The sequence below is a fragment of the Podarcis vaucheri genome (genome assembly GCF_965113315.1).
Source record: "Podarcis vaucheri genome assembly, chromosome: 2".
Classification (NCBI taxonomy): domain Eukaryota; kingdom Metazoa; phylum Chordata; class Lepidosauria; order Squamata; family Lacertidae; genus Podarcis; species Podarcis vaucheri.
The window spans coordinates 94,815,636-94,836,689 of NC_138760.1; the positions used below are offsets into that span (position 1 = coordinate 94,815,636).

At 41.4% G+C, this 21,054-nt stretch overlaps 1 protein-coding gene across 3 annotated transcripts in view; it reads left to right on the plus strand.

The window, feature by feature from the left end:
- The window catches only part of SRGAP3 (SLIT-ROBO Rho GTPase activating protein 3), a 186,981-nt gene that overhangs the window by 158,477 nt on the left and 7,450 nt on the right, over positions 1-21,054 (plus strand). For 2 of the 3 annotated variants that reach the window (XM_082209311.1, XM_082209312.1), the window contains exons 15-21: positions 1,250-1,384; positions 5,714-5,819; positions 6,083-6,310; positions 8,481-8,560; positions 16,195-16,375; positions 17,558-17,707; positions 17,945-18,272. In XM_082209311.1, coding sequence (XP_082065437.1) covers positions 1,250-1,384; positions 5,714-5,819; positions 6,083-6,310; positions 8,481-8,560; positions 16,195-16,375; positions 17,558-17,707; positions 17,945-18,272 — 1,208 coding nt within the window. Of the gene's footprint in view, positions 1-1,249; positions 1,385-5,713; positions 5,820-6,082; positions 6,311-8,480; positions 8,561-10,112; positions 11,597-16,194; positions 16,376-17,557; positions 17,708-17,944; positions 18,273-21,054 lie in introns of those variants that run through there. The other variant, XM_082209313.1, reaches the window with a different exon arrangement.

Consider the following 21,054-nt stretch of genomic DNA (forward strand, 5'->3'; position numbering starts at 1 on the left):
ACATCCGCAAATGAAAGATAAATACTTCAGTGTGCGTTTTCCTGTCATGTTTTATCCTATGGTACATATTTTTAATGCGTGTTTGGAGCCAAATACTAAAGTCAGAGAAGTTTAAAATCTGATGGATAACTACACTCTAATCCATGCATGTTTAGTTCAGAAGGTACAAATTAAGTCAGTTTGCTTAAAAAAAAAAAAGACTGAACTAAGTTATCTTCCATCCCTGTATCTATAATATTTAGCTATGTTATAATCAAGTTATGATGAAATTCTGTTCACAGCAGTTTGTTGTCTATATTGTTTCATAAGACCAAACTCTTAAACTATTGGGCATATTACATGCTGAGCAGAGTTACCATATTTTTCTGTGAATAAGACACCCCCATGTATAACAAAACCCTTATTTTTTGGAACCCCAAATTAAGAAATCAGTATTTTAAACATCAAACAGAACAACTTTGATATTTTATTTAAAAATTCAAAGCACTGGCACCATTATGGCAACCCTCAATGGTGCCGGGGGGGGGGCAGCAGTGGACCGCCAGCACCTGAAAAGTTGTTGAGCTTTTTTGGGGAGATCGCTCAAGCTGGGCACCTGGAAAGGACAGTGGCTACAACTTCTTCACAGCAGTCATGGGAATATAAGTAGTGTTGTTTTTTAAAACTACTATGCATTCACCATTGTGTATAAGATACCCCCCCCCAAATTTTTGAATAAATAAATGTAACAAAAAGCATTGTCTTATACATGGAAAAATTCAGTACCTTCATGAATCATCCGTAAAATAGGGAGGCTGAAAGAATATCAAATGGCTTAAAATTTTCTCTATGACTCCACATTATCCTGATGTCAGTAACCTCTGATGTGTTATAAGCTAGTGCCATGCCATTTAAAACAATATTGTATTAAATGACTGGATGAAAGAATTACTCTGATCTTTCCCTTTGTTTATTAAGTAATCTGGATTTTCTGCCTAATCCAGAAGTAGAATTTAATGCCAGTTTGGTGTAGTGGTTAAGAGCGGTAGACTCCTAATCTGGGGAACCGGGTTCGCGTCTCCGCTCCTCCACATGCAGCTTGGGTGACCTTGGGCCAGTCACACTTCCCTGAAGTCTCTCAGCCCCACTCACCTCACAGAGTGTTTGTTGTGGGGGAGGAAGGGAAAGGAGGATGTTAGCCGCTTTGAGACTCCTGAAGGGGAGTGAAAGGCGGGATATCAAATCCAAACTCTTCTATTTATTCATCCAGGTGAAGATCCCCTTGCTGACGATCAAAATGAACGTGACATTAATTCTGTTGCTGGGGTCTTAAAGCTGTATTTCCGAGGACTGGAAAATCCACTCTTTCCTAAGGAAAGATTTCAAGACTTGATCTCTACTATAAGTAAGTACAAGTCAGTGATTTGTAATGAACCATGCCAGTGAACAGTGCAAGTCATGGTATCTGTTGTTCTCTCATTTACTTCTGTATCAGGAGGTTTTTAATGTTTGGTGTTTTACTGTGTTTTTATATGTGTTGGAAGCCACCCAGAGTGGGTGGGACAACCCAGCCAGATGGGTGGGGTATAAATAATAAAATTGTTATTGTTATTAGTATTAGAAAACCATGTTCTAGCAACAATAGTAGGTCCACTTTTCTTCCTTTACATTCTGGTTGCTTCCTCTCCTAACTATTCTCTGCCCCGACTTTTCTACTACATTGCCAGGGAGTATCAAATGGAATCAGTACTGTAGTGTTATCTCTCTCTCTCTCTCTCTCTCTCTCTCTCTCTCTCTCTCTCTCTCTTTCATCTAGTAGGGAACCCAGGTGCTGAGTGCCAACAGCAATGTAGCAAAAATGGGTCCTCTGAGAAATGAGAGTGGGGTATTAGCAGGCTTGGGGAAATGCCAAAATTTTCAGAAATACAAAAAGAAAAACCCTTTAGGGAAAAAAACAGGGGAACAACTGCCCTTAAGAGCCCAGTTAGGAGGAGCATGCACAGTAGCCATGGAGTGCCTCTTCAGGGGGAAGCAGAAGGTGTGTCTGTGTTAACGGAATATCCTGGAAGAGTGCATGACTGACTCATTGGAAGACTGGCCAGGAGCACTCCACATTGGTTCAGGGCCCTGTGTGTGTGATAATTTCAGTGTAACAGATTTATGCGGTGTATTATATTCTGACACTGTTTTAAATGGAAGAGCGGATATTTCATGTTTGAGAGCTGCTCCCACCCGAACTCCCACCATCCGGTTTGAGCAAAAAATGTAAAAGGTTAGAGCCAATTTTTTTTTAAAAAAAAAATTCAGCTTATCATCTCATACGGCTGCGAAGGAAGAAAGGCTTACAGAGTGCAGAGCAGCCTTCTTTTCTCTGGAGCTTAAACTGCAGACTGCCGCACAACAGAAAGCTGATTTGATTTCCCTTGGCCGGTGCTAACTTAAGCTGAGAGACTTTTGGCAGCATAGAACGTTGTGGATGTCACAGGGCATTTGCATGCCCTGAGAGTCTGCAGTGCCACATAATCCACTGTTTATTATGTGGTTGGGAGGGAAGGCTCCCTCTCGAAACAAACAGGAAGTTCCCTGTCACTTGGGCTGGAATGAAGACTGGAATTTGCATGAAACTCTCATGTGGAGAACAGCAGCAAATATGAATACAAATTCATGCAACCTAATGCCATGCAGTGCCCAGTCAAGATGGACCAATTAAAATTGCATACCAATGTTCAAGCTGCTTTTGAATAAGGGCTCTTTTATATTCATAAAGCCAGCTTGTGAATATTTTTTACATATCATTTATTTATTGTTAGCTGTTTTGATAACCATTATGTTCTAAATGCAGTATGGAAAAAAAGATTTAAATAAAATAAATCATAGCTTGACTTTTTCAAATTAATTTTTCAAATTAAAATTATTCTTTACTTTTTTTGAACCAATATTAATGCACAAAATGTCTTTTGTTAATGAATCCTAGGGCCTCCTGGGGAAAATATACAGTAGCTGAACAAGTATACTTACATTGCATACTTTAAAAGGAAAGGTTGCTGTTTGGCTCCATAGGGAAAAAAATCCACAGTTGGACAATGTCTTTATTAGGACCAACCAATATGTCACAAAATCCTGCCCCCCTTCCAGAAAAGTTTTTTATTTCTACAAATAACATAACCAAACAAAATAAGAACAGGAAAGTAATGGGAACAAAAATAAAATTCAATAATTCACTTTAGAGCTGTTTATATACATCAGAAAGTCAAAAGAAAACAAAGATACAGTGGTACCTCGGGTTAAGAACTTAATTCGTTCTGGAGGTCCACTCTTAACCTGAAATTGTTCTTAACCTGAGACACCACTATAGCTAATGGGGCCTCCTGCTGCTGCCGTGCCGCCGCCGCATGATTTCTGTTCTCACCCCGAAGCAAAGTTCTTAACCTGAGGTACTATTTCTGGGTTAGCGGAGTCTGTAACCTGAAGCGTCTGTAACCCAAGGTACCACTGTATATTACAAGAAGGGTCAGAAATTGATTCTAAAATGGAATGCTCAAAATTGGCCGTAGAGTTACGTAATTTACAATCTCTAATGTGGGCAGAACATATTCAGGTATGTTCACAACAAAAACACTAAGTATCCTGAAGTGATTATTGGATTTTACTCCCATCCCTGCGGAAAACACAAGCTTTGAGACTGTGCTGTTTCTGCCTCAGCCTCAAATTGCTGAAAAAGCTGGGCTGAACGTTTTGTCCCAAATCTTGTATATACAAGTGGAACCTGCAACAAAAGGTTGCAGTGTGCAGTGCTATGCCTAAACACAGAATACTCCATTCTGTTACCTCCCTCTTTGGTTTTGACCAGGCATAGGCAAACTCGGCCCTCCAGATGTTTTGGGACTACAGCTCCCATCATCTCTAGCTAACAGGACCACTGGTCAGGGATGATGAGAATTGTAGTCTCAAAACATCTGGAGGGCCGAGTTTGCCTATGCCTGGTTTTGACCCTCCCCCCCGGCAATTGACATGCCTTGCCCATTGCGCATACTTGGTCTCCACCGGATCGTAGTAGGGTGTTTTTTTTTTGGTACTTCTTCAAAAGGGTATTCCCTAACCTGATACTTCCCTCGTGTATGGATGGTGTTTTAACTATATAAGGATAGGAACTTAGAGAATGACTTTACTATTGACACAAGAAATATGGCACTCCAGCAAGATGTAGCAACGAAGAATACTTCTATTCAGAGTCTCAATCCTTCCATTTCACACACACCTGCATTAGTTCTCTATCCCCCCCCCCCAATGATCAGTCAGTGCAACAAAATTGTTGCCTCAGGGAACTTGTTACACAATGTCATAGGAGGGGAAAACACAAGGAAAATGAAAAAGTACAGAAGTCAGATTGAGTGTTGTAGCCACAAGATCAGTTTGTAGTCTCACTTTTAAGACTGAGAGTCTGATAGGCGCTGCAGAAACCTGGCTATACACCTAGGACAGATTTTGTGATAGAGAAGCAATAGTTGTTCCTCCCTTTTTTTAAAAAAACAACCAAACCAAAACCAGGCTGTTTACCCAGATTTGTCCCACGCCTTAAGCAAAGCCCACAGGTTCCTTATGAGGCAGAGAACAGAGCAACAGCAACAAAGCTAGAAATGAATTTTGCTTGGTGTGTTAGGTAAAAGTATCAATTGAAGCTCAAGTGTCTACAGTGGTACCTCTGGATACGCACACCTTCGGTTGCGTATCCTTCAGGATGCGAATGTGGCAAACCCAGAAGTATTTTTCCGGGTTTCGCTGCATGCGCAGAAGCGCTCTACTGCACCGCATGCATGCGGTTGTGGAAACCTCATGATCTGACTGGAGCTCCGAAACGGATCCTGTCCACAACCAGAGGTACCACTGTATTCCCTTGTTGCTGGAAATGATAGAACTGTCAAAATGCAAAGTCCATCTCCAGGCTGCAAAAAATTTTCCCCCTCTAGTTATAGATTCCACCCCAATACTCAATTTTGTCCTCTTTTGTTGGAAGTCCTCTGGAAAATAAAGCCCACAGTTGTAGCTGGCCACTGTACTTGTAAATGAGTGAGCCCCACTGATGATAGTTGGGAGTTTTCCTGAAAAAAGCATTTGATAGACTTGCGACACCCAGTATGTACTATTGAGGTATCCTCCCACAGCTTTAAATCATTGTTCTGTTCTCCAGGGTAAGCATATATAAGACCTCTTATCGGGCTTGTTATCAGACTTCGGTGCACTTTGTTTGGGTGGAGCCCCAGTAGTGGTTAAGAGTGGTGGACTCGTAATCTGGTGAACCGGGTTCGCTTCCCCGCTCTTCCACATGCAGCTGCTGGGTGACCTTGGGCCAGTCACACTTCTCTGAAGTCTCTCAGCCCCACTCACCTCACAGAGTGTTTGTTGTGGGGGAGGAAGGGAAAGGAGAATGTTAGCCGCTTTGAGACTCTTTCGGGTAGTGATAAAGCGGGATATCAAATCCAAACTCCTCCTCCTCCTCCTCCTCCTCCTCCTCCTCCTCCTCCTCCTTAAAGTTTATGCCCTCAAATGTGAAAATCAAGTACATATCTCACAGATAGAGGCAGGTGCAGGAAATAGCTGTTGAGGGCTGAAGTCAACTATCCCTGCTTGCGTCTGTAAGAGAAACATGAGCAACAAAACTCCTTGGAGTTGGTCTGCTAATTGTGTGTGCCTGATTGTGAACCTCAATGGACTGCTGTACGTTCTTATGTTGCAGAAATTGAAAGCGTTGCAGAACGAGTGCACCAGATCCAGCAAATCGTTATTACCTTGCCACGGGCCGTCATCATTGTCATGAGATATCTCTTTGCTTTCCTCAACCAGTGAGTCTTTTCACCCGCTGCTTACTATTTAATGGAGCCGTAAATTCCCTTCCCTTGTAAACTGCCTTCCTTTTCACTTCTCCTCCTCCTCTCTCTTTCCTGTTCAAACCCAGTCCTTGGGCAGTAAGGGAGGGGCGCCACTTGACCCTTGATATCTGCAATGGCTGCCCTTCACTCATCTGGAGGAAATGCCTGTGGAGCTCCTGTTTGTGTTTAATAGTTGATGGCTTGGTGATGCTGCTGTGGGTTGCTTGTCTTTGCAGCTTGTCACAGTACAGCGATGAGAACATGATGGATCCTTACAACCTGGCCATCTGCTTTGGACCAACTTTGATGCATATTCCAGATGGGCAGGATCCAGTGTCCTGCCAGGCTCATGTCAACGAGGTCATCAAAACTATCATAATCAATCATGAAGCCATCTTCCCTAGCCTCAGGGAGCTGGAAGGACCCGTTTATGAAAAATGCATGACAGGTGGCGAAGAGTACTGGTAAGGAGATCAGGATTAAAATGTACATTTGGTACATTGAAAGTATATATTTTTAAAAAATGAATGAATGAATGAATGAATGAATTGGACTTGACCTAATTCATGCTGTGGTCCTCTATGCCTGCTATTTGTATTGGTGCTAATGACAACTTTTTCTTGGATGCAAATAGCAGGTGCAGGAGGTCTGATCCAGGTTGGGTTTAAAGACCCTTATCCCTGCAGGCAGAATAGAATGTTAATCCAGATCATTTCTCTGTGTCCGCAGTTTACTTTTAAGAAACCAACTGCTATTTGAGCTAGGAGATAGTAATTTATGCTATCAGGAAATGCAGGGGTATTACTTTGACGCACCTGCTTTTAAAAAAAATGCAGTACAAAGAATCACTCCTTTTGTTTTTAAGTCTCTTTGGCTGCTGTCCTAACCCCACTTACCTGGGAGTGCATCCCATTGAATTTGATGGTACATGCTTCTGAAGAATCATAGTCAGGATTGCACTGTTAGTAGCCAGAACAGATTTGAAATAGTGTTGTATCTGCTAGAAGCTAAATAGGGCTTCTGACTTGCTGTTATTTTGTGAATATATGCTGGATTCCAGAACAAAATTCCATCTAGTCCAGCATCCTACTTCCCACAGGGGCTCCAATAAAATGCTTTCTGGAATCTCATAAGCAAAGCAACAAGGCAAGAGCCCTTCCCCACGTTTGTTCCGTATCACATATTCATTGGCATGCTGCCTCTGAATGTGGAGGTCCTATATAACCATCATGGTTAATACCCATTGATAAACCTATTTTCCATTTAACATACCTATTCTATTCCTCTTTGGAGCAGGAGGAATGAGTTCCATGTCTTCAGAAACCTACCAGTCTCTTCATATACTCCGTCAAGTAGGACTAACATTGGATGCAACCTAAGCATATTTTCATTTATTAATATAAATGTTTAAGCTACACTTTCATGAAAAAAACAAACAAACAAGATGGTGTCCAACGTAAAAAGATAACCTTACAATAACATCAATAAAGACTGGGTTTTCTTTTTAAAAAAAATCATGTTCCAAGTCCTGTCTGACCCGTACAGCTTTCCAGTGATGTCTAAAAGAAGGCAGGGATGACACATTCAGATCCTCTGGTAGGGAATTCCACAGCACAGGGCCTGCCATGCTAAAGGCTTAGCCCTTGTTAAGGCTGCCCAAACCTCAAGACTTGCCTGCTATTGTGAAGATGTGTTTCCAGGGGCCCTCGGTGTGGCACCGTAACATTTGAATTGTTCCTAAACTTGTCTGTGAAAAGGATGAAATTTGCATGTCATGTTATCACAGTTGCTGGTGATAGACCCTCTCTTCCTATTCTCCTTACAGCCCAGTTGGGTCTTAATTGACAACCTCTGGAGCGAAGGGGCAAGTTCTGGGTAGTGACAGTAGTAGCATGTGGTGATAGTCAGAACTTGCATGGCTCTTCCTTTATTTCCCGCTCAGAAGGCAGCTGGTCTTTACAGTGGTTTTTTATGAGGGATTGGAGCAGATGGTGACGATTGTGTTGACAGCTTGCTTGGGCCCTGCTCACCAGTCACTGTTGGCCTCTGTGATGGAAGCAAAGCCCAGGAATGTTTCCACTGGATCAATAAATTCAAATGGGACCAGCTAGTAGAGAGAACATTTCCTGTCATGTGAGCTTAGGGTTTCTAGCAAACACAAATATGTGCTTCCCCGACTTATTCAGGCAGGAATAACAAAATCTGTTCCCGGACATAAACCCATATTAGAGATCCAATGATGTTTAGTTCCATACAGTGGTACCTCGGGTTAAGTACTTAATTCGTTCCGGAGGTCTGTCCTTAACCTGAAACTGTTCTTAACCTGAAGCACCACTTTAGCTAATGGGGCCTCCCGCTGCTGCTGCGCTGCTGGAACACGATTTCTGTTCTTATCTTGAAGCAAAGTTCTTAACCCGAGGTACTATTTCTGGGTTAGCGGAGTCTGTAACCTGAAGCGTATGTAACCTGAAGCGTATGTAACCCGAGGTACCACTGTATTTCATTTGCTACAAAATTAAGACCTTAGATCTAGGAAATGTGGATTTATGTGTGCATTGAGTAGCAAGGAACTGTCAAATCTTTCCTCTCTGCTTTAAAACTTATGTGTATTTACTTGACCTATCTTAATTCTAGTGACAGCCCGCACAGTGAGCCAGGCACCATTGATGAAGCAGACCATGACAATGGCACGGAGCCACACACCAGCGACGATGGTGAGTGTAGAAACAAGAGGTAGAAATGAGCCTGAGGAAGGCTATCAAGAGCTGTGTGTGGAGAACAGCAACATGCATTTAGTTCCTAATCAGATTACCCTGGACTAACATATGGCTGCTTCCAGGGGAAGATATGTCTGAGTTTGACAGTGCAAGCGGATACTGATGAAGTGCCTTGATAGATATGTAATGAAAGTAGACCATATGGGAGCATACTAGGTTACCTGTTTTATTTGTGATTTCATTCCAAGGCATTATGGGAGTTGGCCTTTATGCCCTGGTTAACAAGCTAGCCTTTCCTTCTTCCATTTGGCCTGAAAATGGCATCTCTGGATTGTTTGTTGTTCTATATTTGTTGTTCCAGTGCCATGGGAATAAAAAAACCGGAGATGTTGTTGTGATAAAATAACTATCTGAGTAGCCTGTAATCTGTTATGTTCACCACCTAATATGCTTCTGATATGCTTCCCAGGAAGAACAGTGATAGAACTTAATAGAAATCTATAGTGTTTTTTTAATGAAAATAAGTGATGGCAGCCTTTTGATATTGGTGGAACCTTTCCAAAAGATTTGGTGAGTTTTAAATCAAGCTGTCACCACAGCCCCTCTCATTAATAACTAGTACCTCCTCAGCTTGATACTTTCTCACTATGGAATCTGCTCCTTTTTGTGTACTCTCTGCTGTATTTAAAGTGCTGCGGCAGTTAAAGGAGCTGGAGTCTATTCTTGCAAAAGGGTGTTCACATTTTTCGATTTCTAAGACAAGATCCCACTTTTGATTAAATCTGTGCTATCATCAGTACTTGCCATGACCACAGAAAGATTGTTGCATAGATAGATAAGGTTTAGACTGTGGAAACCTGCTTAAAATTATGCATCAGTAATAAGGGCTGCGCTGAAGGTACTCATTTTTAGGGGGACATTTTCAGCAGTGTTGCAAATCTCCCCCCACCACCTTTTGATTATTTTCCAGGGATTGCTTTGAAAATTTTCACTATTAATTTGCATTACTTCTTCTGAATTGACTTTGCCCTTAATGATGCTACCTTCGTAATGAAATATATAGCCTCATAGCATCATAAATTCACTATCTGACCCTTGATGGCTAGAATCATTCATGTGAGTAATCCAATAAACAGTACTCTTACTCTAAATTGCCTTAATTTCCATCAGCACATAGTAAAATCTTATTGGCTATGGAGCACTAGAAGGTAATCACACTCAATACGTGATTTGTGATTGACTGGGATCACCAGAGTGAGGGAAGGAGAAAGGAACCGGGCTGGGGGGACCAATGTCACGGAATAAAAGAATCTGAATATTCTCACAGCTAAAACATTTCTGTAGCTATAATTCACCCCATCCCAAAATCCTTATTTTCAGCTCAGAAATACAAACAGAAGGATATTGGGCAGTAGCCTTAAAGAGCTTAGTTGGATTCCTTCGTTCCATATTAAATTTCACACCTTCAGGATTGGGGGCGGGGGGAGATTTGTATTCTAGCCATGCACACACCTACCCATCCATCATTATTTTTATTTTTATTTTACAGACTGAACAAGTTTGATTTGGACATCAGTGAGAATTAATAAACCTGGAACCACATGTTGCCATTTCAATTGGCTTATTTTGCAGATTAGAAAACATTGTTACAGAATCCTGCCTGTTGCATGACTCTGCATGCATGTTGTCTGCTTGCTTTGTGGCCTTAGTTCCATTAATATTCTCCCTTCAACGCTGCAAATAAAAGTCCAGTGCCCTATTGGTGCATGTTGTGGGGAAATGGCAGCAGTGGCTCAAAACAGTTGAAATGTACTAAAGGCCCAAGACGGGGAGAAGGGACAAAGAATAATTCCAATAATTGAAGATGGATGTTTAAAGGGAGGAAGGGAGGGAGATGTCAACCTTCATTTTTCACTGTTGGTGACTAACAACCTACCTCAACTGAAAAGGAAAGGCAAGCAAGCTTCCATTTAGGCAATTTTATGCTTGAATGATTATGTTAATAGTTCTGATTGGAGTTTCTGGGTGATTAACCATGACACAAGCATGGAGAAGAAGAGTTGTTTCATTTTATAAATTTACATACTCTCTTCTAGTCTCTTTCCCCTCCCCATCTAACCCACAGCCCTAGTGAGGAACATAGCAATTCTCAGATTCTGTGAGATAACCACATTAGCCACCACAGTTCTCTCCAATTCTGTGAGAGTCCTTTATAGATTCTGCCTGTTACTACCAAATGTCACTTTATTTGGACTGGGTAAAGAGGTAAGATGCCTTTCCCAATATTGCCGAAGACTGGTCTTGAAGTCTGTTCCTAAAACTGTCTCTGCCTTCCGGCACACAGGAACGTAAGAACTGATCTGCTAGACCTGCTCAATGTTCTTTGGGTCCAGCATTCTGATTCAAACAGTGCCCAAGAAAAAAATCATAATCAAGATGATATGGTGTACTGTGCTTCCAGGTTGTTGTTGCCAACATACCATCGGAAATGCCTGTAATCAGGGGATTTAGCTGTCATGACTAATAGCCACTGATAGGACCCTGCCCTTCATGAGTGCGTCTACTCTTCATTTTTTGAAACCATTTTATTCTGGAAGCAGATTAGACTTCATTTTTGTTTTTGTTTATTTAGAGACAGGTAGATTGAAAGAAGCATTGTGCTCATCCTATTTTTGTCTCTGGTAAACAGATTTTGGCACATTTCACGTTGCTTCGGAAAAACTCTGAAATGTGTCTCATCAGAGACAATGGGGTGTGGGGTGTGTGTCTCTGTGTACATATATCTTATGGGAAATTAAAAACTTTTTCAAGTATCTTTACCAGACCATAGTTTTTATGCTCTGTTCCATGCCAAATCCTTGTCAGATTATTTTATTGTTATTTGGATATTAAGTGAAGCCTTGTTTATCATTAGGTGCTGCCACAAACAAACAAACAAACAAACAAACAAACTTGTTTCCCCTTAATGAAAATGTTACATACCTAAAGTCCATTTTCCCAATTTAGTTTTGTCTTTGGACCTTTGACATGCTATTCTATTTTTTTTTTAAATATCATATTTATTGAAGTTTCCAAAAAATAAAAATACAAAGAAAAAATAAAATACATTTAAAACCTTACTTTCATTACCAACTTTCTGGGACTCCCCCATCCCCCTCCCAACCATATTCCCCTTTCATTAATTTGGTTCTACAAGCTCTCACTCCCAATTTAAAACTTAATTTGTTTGACCCACTATTCAATTTAAATTAAACAATCATTCCAGCATCCTTCATCATTAACAGAAAGAAAAAAAAGTTTTTTCCCCGAGGTCCGCCCCAGTTTCCTTCCACGAATTCCCTTTTTTTAATAAACACGTCCAATCAGCATAAGATAATATACAAGAAGCTATATAAAGATAAAAAAGATAAAAGATATAAAAAGATTCAAAAAATAGTTACACAGCCTTTGGATTCCAAATCTCTCCCCCCCCTTCCCCGGTTTGAATTCCCCATGTCTATCAGTCTATCTTCTGTCAGCCTGAAAATCTCAAATCCATGGCCAGATTTTTCCCCAGTTCCACCTTGCCGGGTTTTTTTAAATTTATTTATTTTAATGATATTTAACTTCAAACATCCAATCTAAAAAAGACCCCAAAGGGCCTTTAGTTTTCTTGGTCTTTAAAGCTCCCCCCATTGTTCTTTCCATGTCGTAGTCAGTCCTTTGTTCTTTTTTCTCACTTTCTCAGGTTTCTTGTCCTGTTCTGCTGCAAAACGTTCTAATTCAGAAATTTGGTACCTCTACGGGGATTATTGTTGTTCAGGAACAAAAACTTACGTCCAGTCCCTTCCTTTCTTCAATAGAAAATTCTATTGTCTCCTTTAATATAAACACCCCTGTAGACGAAATACTGTTTCAGTTTTGCAGCTTTCCCAGGAGATAACAAGTCCTGTACGATTCCAAGGGTATTTTTCCACTTACGACCGTCCTTGTAATATCTCGAAACCCCTCTAGGGGGATTGTAGTAACTTTGTTTCCTCAGATCCAAAAGTCCAATTGTTGTTCCTTATTTTCAACAGTTTATATCCAAATTGTAGCAAATTGTAGCAAAATTAACCAGCAAAGTCCTCATAGCAAAGTCCTCTTTATATTCTCCAACTTTGACAGCTACTTTGACAGCTGTCAAAGTCTCCGTCTCTCTTCACCAGGCTCTCTCGCAAATTGCCCCGGTTCCCGGGGGGGGGTTACATTTTCCTTCTCACCCTCCACTCTTCTCCTCCAGCACAGTTCTTATAATTTCCCATCGTGGAATTAATAATTTTTGTCAAAAATACGCTTCTCTCTCGACCTTGGGTACCCAGTCCTTGTTTTAGAATGTTTACGATGGGGGGGGGGACTGACTTCCTTTTTGGCTCTCCCCCGCTTGTGCCAAATCCGAAAAAATCCTTTTTTTCTCCTTTTAAACCCGGTTTCCGAATTACTCACGGGTTGTTGTTAATAGTCCGAATTTTCAATAGAAGAAGTCAGCGCTCTCCGTCGAATGGCATGCGGCTTTGCTCGGCAGGAAAAGCAGAGGACTCACAGCACCACGCTACTCCCCGGCACCCGATCCGTAGCCTTTAAAAAGGCTCCTTCACGAGTCGGGAGGGCGCTAACGGTGCCAGCCGAGTCACCCATGTCCACGGGCTCCGTGCCCGTGGTTTTTAAGGGTCCCTGCGTCTCCGGCGCGGTAGGACCCAGCCCCTGCCGAGCAGACTCCCTCCGGAGCTCAGAGGGAGTCTGCCATTCGGCGATGGCGCCAACCCGGAAGTCTGACATGCTATTCTATGGATGAGAGGGGGTTGAGGATTTTTTTTGTCTTCCAAAAAAGATAACTAAGCATCTAAAAAAAATGAAATTGTTCTAATGAAGTGCTTGATGGCATCTACCGGAAACCTTTTTTTTTTTAGAGTGGCCCAGTAGGTGACATGCGGTTGTAGAATATTAAGCTGGCACACTGCAGTGAAGATTTGTTTACATAACTTTGTGTTGCAGGGTAGCAGCTTCTTATCCCGCTTCAGCCTCTAATGTTCTTGCATGTTTATGTGAGTCACTCCAAGGGGTAAGACAAGTTAAAAGTGGGAAAGATGGTCTCTCAGGAGACATCCTTAGCTTGATGGTATCCTGTGGGTAATTGGTCCTTGTCAGTCTGTCACAGGGTGGGCTTATAAAAGGTCTAATAAGTGGCATAATCAGTTGTCCAAGTGAATCAGACATTCCACTTTCTGCATTGTATAGAGGAAACAGAGGTGTATACAGGCATGCCTCTGAACAATTACATCTTTTCTGCCTTACTGATGTTGTTCATGTGGTAGCCTTGGGATAGAAGACTACGAACTCCTTCTGTATAGTCTTACCAAATCTGAGGAAAGCTTGTTGATTTCAGGATAACCATTCTGAACTTGCAGCCTGTGTACCCTGGATCAGGTAAACAAGCTCAAAGGACACTTTCCAGAATTTCTTTCCTCTGCTCATATTTTAAAAATATATGTAAAGAAATGTGCCAAAAAGAGCCATACACTTCTGAATAAGTCGTGGGTGAATTCCTCTGGCTTGCCTCCTAATATGCTTGGTTTTATTTCAAGCTTTCTGGTGTGTGTGAACTTCTCCCAAGAAATAACCCCAACATTTGAACCTAGCTGTTACCTGGGTCACCTAGGAAAATAAAATATTCTTCTCTGAGTTCTGTAGAAGAATGATGGGAGACAAATAGGTATGAAGGAAAAATTCAGTTCATATTTGAAGGTGAACTTAATTTTCCATTTTCTGAAACAATATGCGAAATGAAACACAGCCTGCCCTCCAAATTTGTCCAAATTCTGCAGTGCAGATCTCTAACTATGTAATGTGGGCAAAAATGCATATACCAGGGTAAACATGCAGATATTTTATGCTTGCCTATGGTCATAATAAAGATTCTTCTTCTATTAGTGAAAATAACATACAAAAATGCACTGCACTGAGGAATATTGCTTTGCAAAAATGTGTATTTTAGGTAAAATTGCATACAGAAATCTGTATATGAAGAGAAAATTGCATAAATTCTGATGACTTCATGGTTTTGTTTTTTAAAAAAACCATTGCAAACTGATGTCAAAATTTGGGAAACTGAACTTAAGACTGAAATTGACAGATTCAGTCATCCTAGATACAAATATATTAGAAATATAAATATAATGAAACATACAAAAGGTAAACAGAAATTTTAAAATGGCAAAGTTCAGAAAATGACAAAATACAACAAATTTGGAACAGTATAGGTCAGGGGCAGTACCTTGGAACCTGAAGGTTCTCAGTAAAGCCTGTTTTTTTCAGTTCAGGCAGACTGGGGGTATTGTTATATGTATAAATCACAGTGAGTTATTAGTTAGAATGGAAGATCTGCACACACTTCCCATAGCAAGGTTTTGGGCACACTTCACCCAACTGTCACTCACGTGACATCATATGCTGTCAGATGTTGGGATCTCTTTTGTCTTATCTAAGAACCATATCATTAAGATCAGATCTAAGCCTCTACCTCAGGTATCCCCAGCCCTCGGCCCTCCAGATGTTTTGAACTACAATTCCTATCATCCCTGTTAGCTAGGGATCATGGGAGTTGTAGGCCAAAACATCTGGAGGGCCACAGATTGGGGATGCCTTCTCTACCTGCTCTTTGATACTAAAAAGGAGCAGTAGATGCTTGTGTCTGATTTAACACTGTAGTACTGGAGACAGGTTTCTTCCTGCTCCTTAAAAGGCAGCCTGCTCTTTAAACAGAGAGTGGCTTATCTTCTATTTTAGCTCCAATCTCCACCAGCTCCCACAGATTGAACTTTGAGTCACCTGATGTCATATGTCAGGTGATTGACAGTTGAGCAGCTGCACCCACCTGTCAAATTGACCTACAGAGTGTGGGCCAGTTCTGGATGGTTCATACAGAGTTGACTCTGACCGCTCCCATACAAAGGCATGCATCCACAGTGGCTTTATAGCTTATCCCCGAAACATATTTGCAAAAAGCAGACGAAAGCATCAGGAGAGGTGAACAAGTATATGAAGAATATCTGTTGCCATTTGGGGTACATTGTCCTTTGGACAGAATGGGAGGAATTTGCAAAAAATGCGTACATTAATTCTTAGATGTGTCGTATGCTGGGGCAGCTCAATTGTGTATCCAGGTGGACTCTTGAGCTTCTTGAAAAGCATATGTAAGATGGTGGCAGAAGTGTGGAGATAACTGCAGTGGTGTCTTCACAATTGATGGTGTGCATCTGCATAATCCTGGCCTAGTATTTCATTCTCTCCCCCACCCCATGAAGAGCTGCTACTTTACCACTAATTCAGATTACTGTAATAACATCAAAAAAATTTTAATGAGGCTAAAATCAAAGGCAGCTGTGAAGTTTGTCACAACATTAAACTAAATTACGTCGTGAAAAAGGATGGTGTTAGCTGTACTGTGTAAATCACCGAGAGGTTTCAACAATTAAGCAGTATACCAATTTTATTAAGAAAACTAAACATTTCAGTGAAATCTTATCTTACATCACAGAGTGCACTCCATTGCTTTCTTACTGCAGCTTCCTTTTAATTGCCTCTCTCGTGTTCTCCCTCCTGCCTGCTTACAGAGGTGGAACAGATTGAAGCTATTGCCAAGTTTGACTACATTGGGCGGTCCCCACGCGAGTTGTCTTTCAAGAAAGGTGCCTCACTTCTCTTGTACCATCGAGCATCTGAAGACTGGTGGGAAGGTCGCCATAATGGTGTGGATGGCCTCATACCACATCAGTACATAGTGGTGCAAGATATGTAAGTAGGAAGAAGTTTACCGAACAAGTGAAGTGCGATAGGTTAGCTGTTTGTTTTGGGTGGAAATTGGTCTGTTGTCTTGTGCTTCACACCTAGAGTGAAGGGTGGGTTTATTTTCTTTTAAATCTTATTTGATGCCCTCCTGCACATCCTTTTAATGCCATTAATAATTGCACTTTTGGCAGAGCGCTGTGCCACTCTTCCTAAGCTGTATTCACATAAAAGCATATGTCTACTATGTTCTACAGGTATTGCATCCAGGATAGTTTGATACAATATGTAAGAGAGTGGTTGTATGTGTGTCAAATCCAGAATATACTGAAATATTGTGATAGATTTGGCTAATAAATCTGGAATTCTTGATCTAGAAAAAGTCAAGCAGAAAACTTTCCCTTTCCACTCATCATGTTCTTTGGATCAAAGTTCAGCTTTCTTGTGCTGTAAAAATGTTTTTACTATCTTTCCTCCTCATATTTGTGCATCATTCCCCATTCCATTGCAGAAGTGGAATATTCTTCCAGATGTTGACAGCTGCAAGCATGAAAATTTCAAAGACTTTGTTCAACAGAAGCCCTTCCCACAACCCACACACCGCCCAAAAAACTATGGGGCATAGAGCCATATAATGCATAGCTTCCTTGATTCTGTTCATTCATCCACACGAAAGAAGGCCTCGTCTTCTTTTTTATTTTTTTTAATTAGTTTTCCAATACTATTCCAATAATAGCCCATTACAGCAATGCTAATTAATATCTAATAATAAGTGGCCTCTTTTTAATATGTTTCTTCCCCTCTTACAAAATGTCTTTGTAATGGCTGCTATTCTATTTTGTATGTACTGTACTTTCAGTTAGTACAGCAACCTGTAGATTTAATATATTAACTCTGCAGGTTGCTGTACTAACTGACTTCTATGTGGTAGCGAGCAAAAGGTTTGAGAACAAGCCGAAGACCCTGTTGGTCAGCTGAACAGGAGTTTTGTGTTTCATATCTGTAGGGGCTTACATAAGGTAAAGAAATAAGTTAGGCAGCGGAGTGGAACTTTGAGCTGCCTCCTTTCAGCTCTGCTTCTCCCCAGACATTATTGCATCCCCCTCCTCCACAATCAAGCAGAGCTTCTCCCTCACGCAGAAGGCATTCAGTTATTCTGTTCTGGCTGACAGAGAGTTTCATTATTCATAGGGACGATGCATTCTCAGACAGCCTGAGTCAGAAGGCAGACAGCGAGGCAAGTAGTGGACCTCTGCTGGATGATAAAGCCTCATCAAAGAATGACATCCAGTCTCCAACAGACCATATTCCAGACTACGGATTTGGGGGAGTAATGGGACGGTAGGAAACTGATTTGTTCTCATCTGGATGCAAGCGTTGTCTTTCTCCTCCTCTTGTGACGGGCCCGATAGTCAATGCATGAACCGGAGGAAATTTATGAGCCAATTTGTACGATTTATACTGTGTTTTAAACGGAAGGGGTCTGTAGAGATCCATTTATTAGTCTAGATGACTTTGGAAGCTTGGAGTGGGGATTTCACAAGGCTGCTGTTTTTGTTGTTGTTGTTTTCTTCACAGGGTAAGGTTGAGATCCGACGGGGCAGCAATCCCTCGCCGTCGCAGTGGAGGCGATACACACAGCCCTCCCAGAGGGATTGGTCCTGGGATAGACACCCCTCCTCGAGCAGCAGCTTGTCCCAGCAGTCCCCACATATTACCACTGAACAGAGGCCGGATTGAGAGCCCAGAGAAGCGCAGGATGGCCACTTTTGGCAGTGCTGGCAGCATCAACTATCCAGACAGGAAGGCCTTGATTGACGGCCACCCACTGAGGCCCACCTGCAGCTCAACTCGCCACAGTAGTCTTGGGGATCAGAAGTCACTAGAAGCCGAAGCACTTGCAGAGGTAGGAGAGGCTGCAATGATGAAGAAGTGAGATTCACTGAGTGTTTCAGGGAACAGATTTCAGGGGATCAGCCATGTCTATATTGAGCCATCCAGACTAGATTCTTTAAGATGCATTAGTTTCTAGATTTGCAGTACAGTGGTGCCTCGCAAGACGAAAAGAATCCGTTCCGCGAGTCTCTTCGTCTTGCGGTTTTTTCCGTCTTGTGAAGCAAGCCCATTAGCGGCTTAGCGGATTAGCGCTATTAGCGGGCTTAGCGGATCAGCTGATAAGCGGCTTAGCGGATCAGCTGATAAGCGGCTTAGCGGCTTAGGATCAGCTGATAAGCGGCTTAGCGGCTTGGGAAAAAGGGGGGGAGGAAAAAAACCCCGCAGGAACTTGCAAGACATTTTCGTCTTGCGAAGCAAGCCCATAGGAAATTCATTTTGCGAAGCACCTCCAAAACGGAAAACCCTTTCGTCTAGCGAGTTTTCCGTCTTGTGAGGCATTCGTCTTGTCGGGCACCACTGTATGTAAATCAACAACCATGCCAACCTTTTGCGGCATTGTACTTCGCAGTGGATCCCGTTCAATTTTTGACTGGACTGAAGCTTACTGACCACTGTGACCCACCAGAAGCCAGCCGCTTTCAAGTTCTTACTCAAGGGGATTGATATGTTGGGCCACTACAGCGTATTTCAATCTTAAAAACGCAAATACTTTTAAAACGCATTCATGCTTATCCTTCCAGTGCAATATGTGTCCCCCTAGAGAATTTGAGCAGTCTCCAAACTGTGTAAAGTAAGAAGTAAAGTAGCCTGTGACCAGAGAGAGGCAAAAGCTAAGTAATGCTAATTAGAATCTGAACAAAACCAATGTTCTCATAAAAAGGTTCCCTGATTTTTCCCATTTTACAGAATGGGAACTTAGACTAGGATCAGAAATCTTGCATAAAACCAGATGATTTTTAGGTTGTATAGGTCTTTGACCACTATACTGGTCATTGAACTGTGCTGACTGCCAGCTCACAGAACTGAAAAATAAAATATATAGTTTTAACTGGCTTTATGAGCCAATTTTGGCTGGCAGGTGGGACAAGTTTTGTACCAAGTTTGTACCAGTAAATAAACTAGCAGCTAGTGATAAGGGGAAGGTTAACGTTCATACCTCTCTTAGGTCCAAACTTGATGTCAGTCTAAACCAGGTTAGGCCTTTAAAATTTATAGCAGGTCCCTGAGTCAGTTTTGACCAGGATTACAGTGCACGGGGAGGGGAGGTTTAATCTAATAAAAACTGCCACCACCAAGACTTGAACGGCGGGGGGGGGGGGGCTATGTGTGAGGAAAATGTTGATTTGTATGAAATAAAGCATCCAGACAAACGATAACAAGGGGATTGGGAGGGGAGACTTCTGGGTTTTTAAAAAATCTGAAGCTGTAAGTGGCAGTATTAGCGGGCAGCCTTTAAGGACCAAATGGAGGAACATTTTTCTCTGAACTCTCAGCTGAGCCTCTTTACCTTTTGCTTGCATGGGTTGCTCAAAGGTTGGTGGAGCTGTTTATTTTCAATCTAACACTTATTAGCTTTTGACACCTTTCAACCTTTTCTGTGTGGGCTGTTGATAGATTGATTATGTTGTCACTTTATTGCTTGCTTGCTTGTTCCTGTGCGACTTTTCGCCATAGTAACACTAGTGGCTGGTGGTGTTCAGTTTTTAAAGGCAGTCATCAATATATATATATTTTGCAGTGTGATGATTTAGGTTTAATGCCATTATCCCACACGTCCCTGCTTGAGGATTATGGAGACTTTGTTTTCATTCAAATTGTGTTTTTCTTTTCTTTACTCCGTCTCATTTTTATTCCTCCTTTTTTTGTTTAGTGTTTAATTTGCACAGCAGTAAACCAAGTAGAATGACATTACTTCTTTGCCTAGCAGTGGGTGCTCTTTGTCTTATGCTATTAGAATGAATTGGTGTTTCTGTGGGCCATTACTCCTAATCTGGGCAAGCACAGAGGCCAGCAGAGAGGGAACTGCCAACAGAGCATCTAAAAACTTCTGTAGGCAGTTGATGGCTATCTAGAAGAAAGAAAAAACCTTCCTTAATAATAGACAGAGCAGCCTATTATATTTGCCCTAAAAACAAAATAGGGTGGCGTGATCTCCAGGCCACAAATTCTTTTTCTAGACTATTTTCTTAAAATATCTTCTTCTTTTAACCAGCAGAGAAGAAATGCAAGGGAAAAGAAAAGAGCACAAAGAAATTGCTAGTAAAGTCAGAACAAATGGCAACACTTAAGAGAGAAATGCCTCTATGTTTTATCAAAGCACCTTTTCAAATTGGCAAGAAATGTGGCAAATAGCTAATTGTTCACTCAAGGGGACCTAAAAGAGTCCTAGATAGCCAATGAGGCTTATTTAAAATTTGGATTGGACTATATTACTTAATCTTCAAATTAAAGGAAAGAATGAACCATGATAATCAAATGAGTGCTCCTCAGCAAATAAGCTGGCAGTGGTGTGATTTGGCATTATATGTCCTTTACAGCACTGATGCTTCAATTCCAAACACACTGGAAATAAGTCCCATTGAACTCTGGAGTAGAGTTCTGAGTAGACAGCCTCACAGCACATCCTGTGTACATTTTCAAATCCACATTCTGCAAAGATCCTTTCTCAAAACCTATGTGGCATCCAAGGCTATCTTCTTCTTCTTCTTCTTCTTCTTCTTCTTCTTCTTCTTCTTCTTCTTCTTCTTCTTCTTTGCAAATGAAAATTATGGAACTTGGAATTCATATGGGTT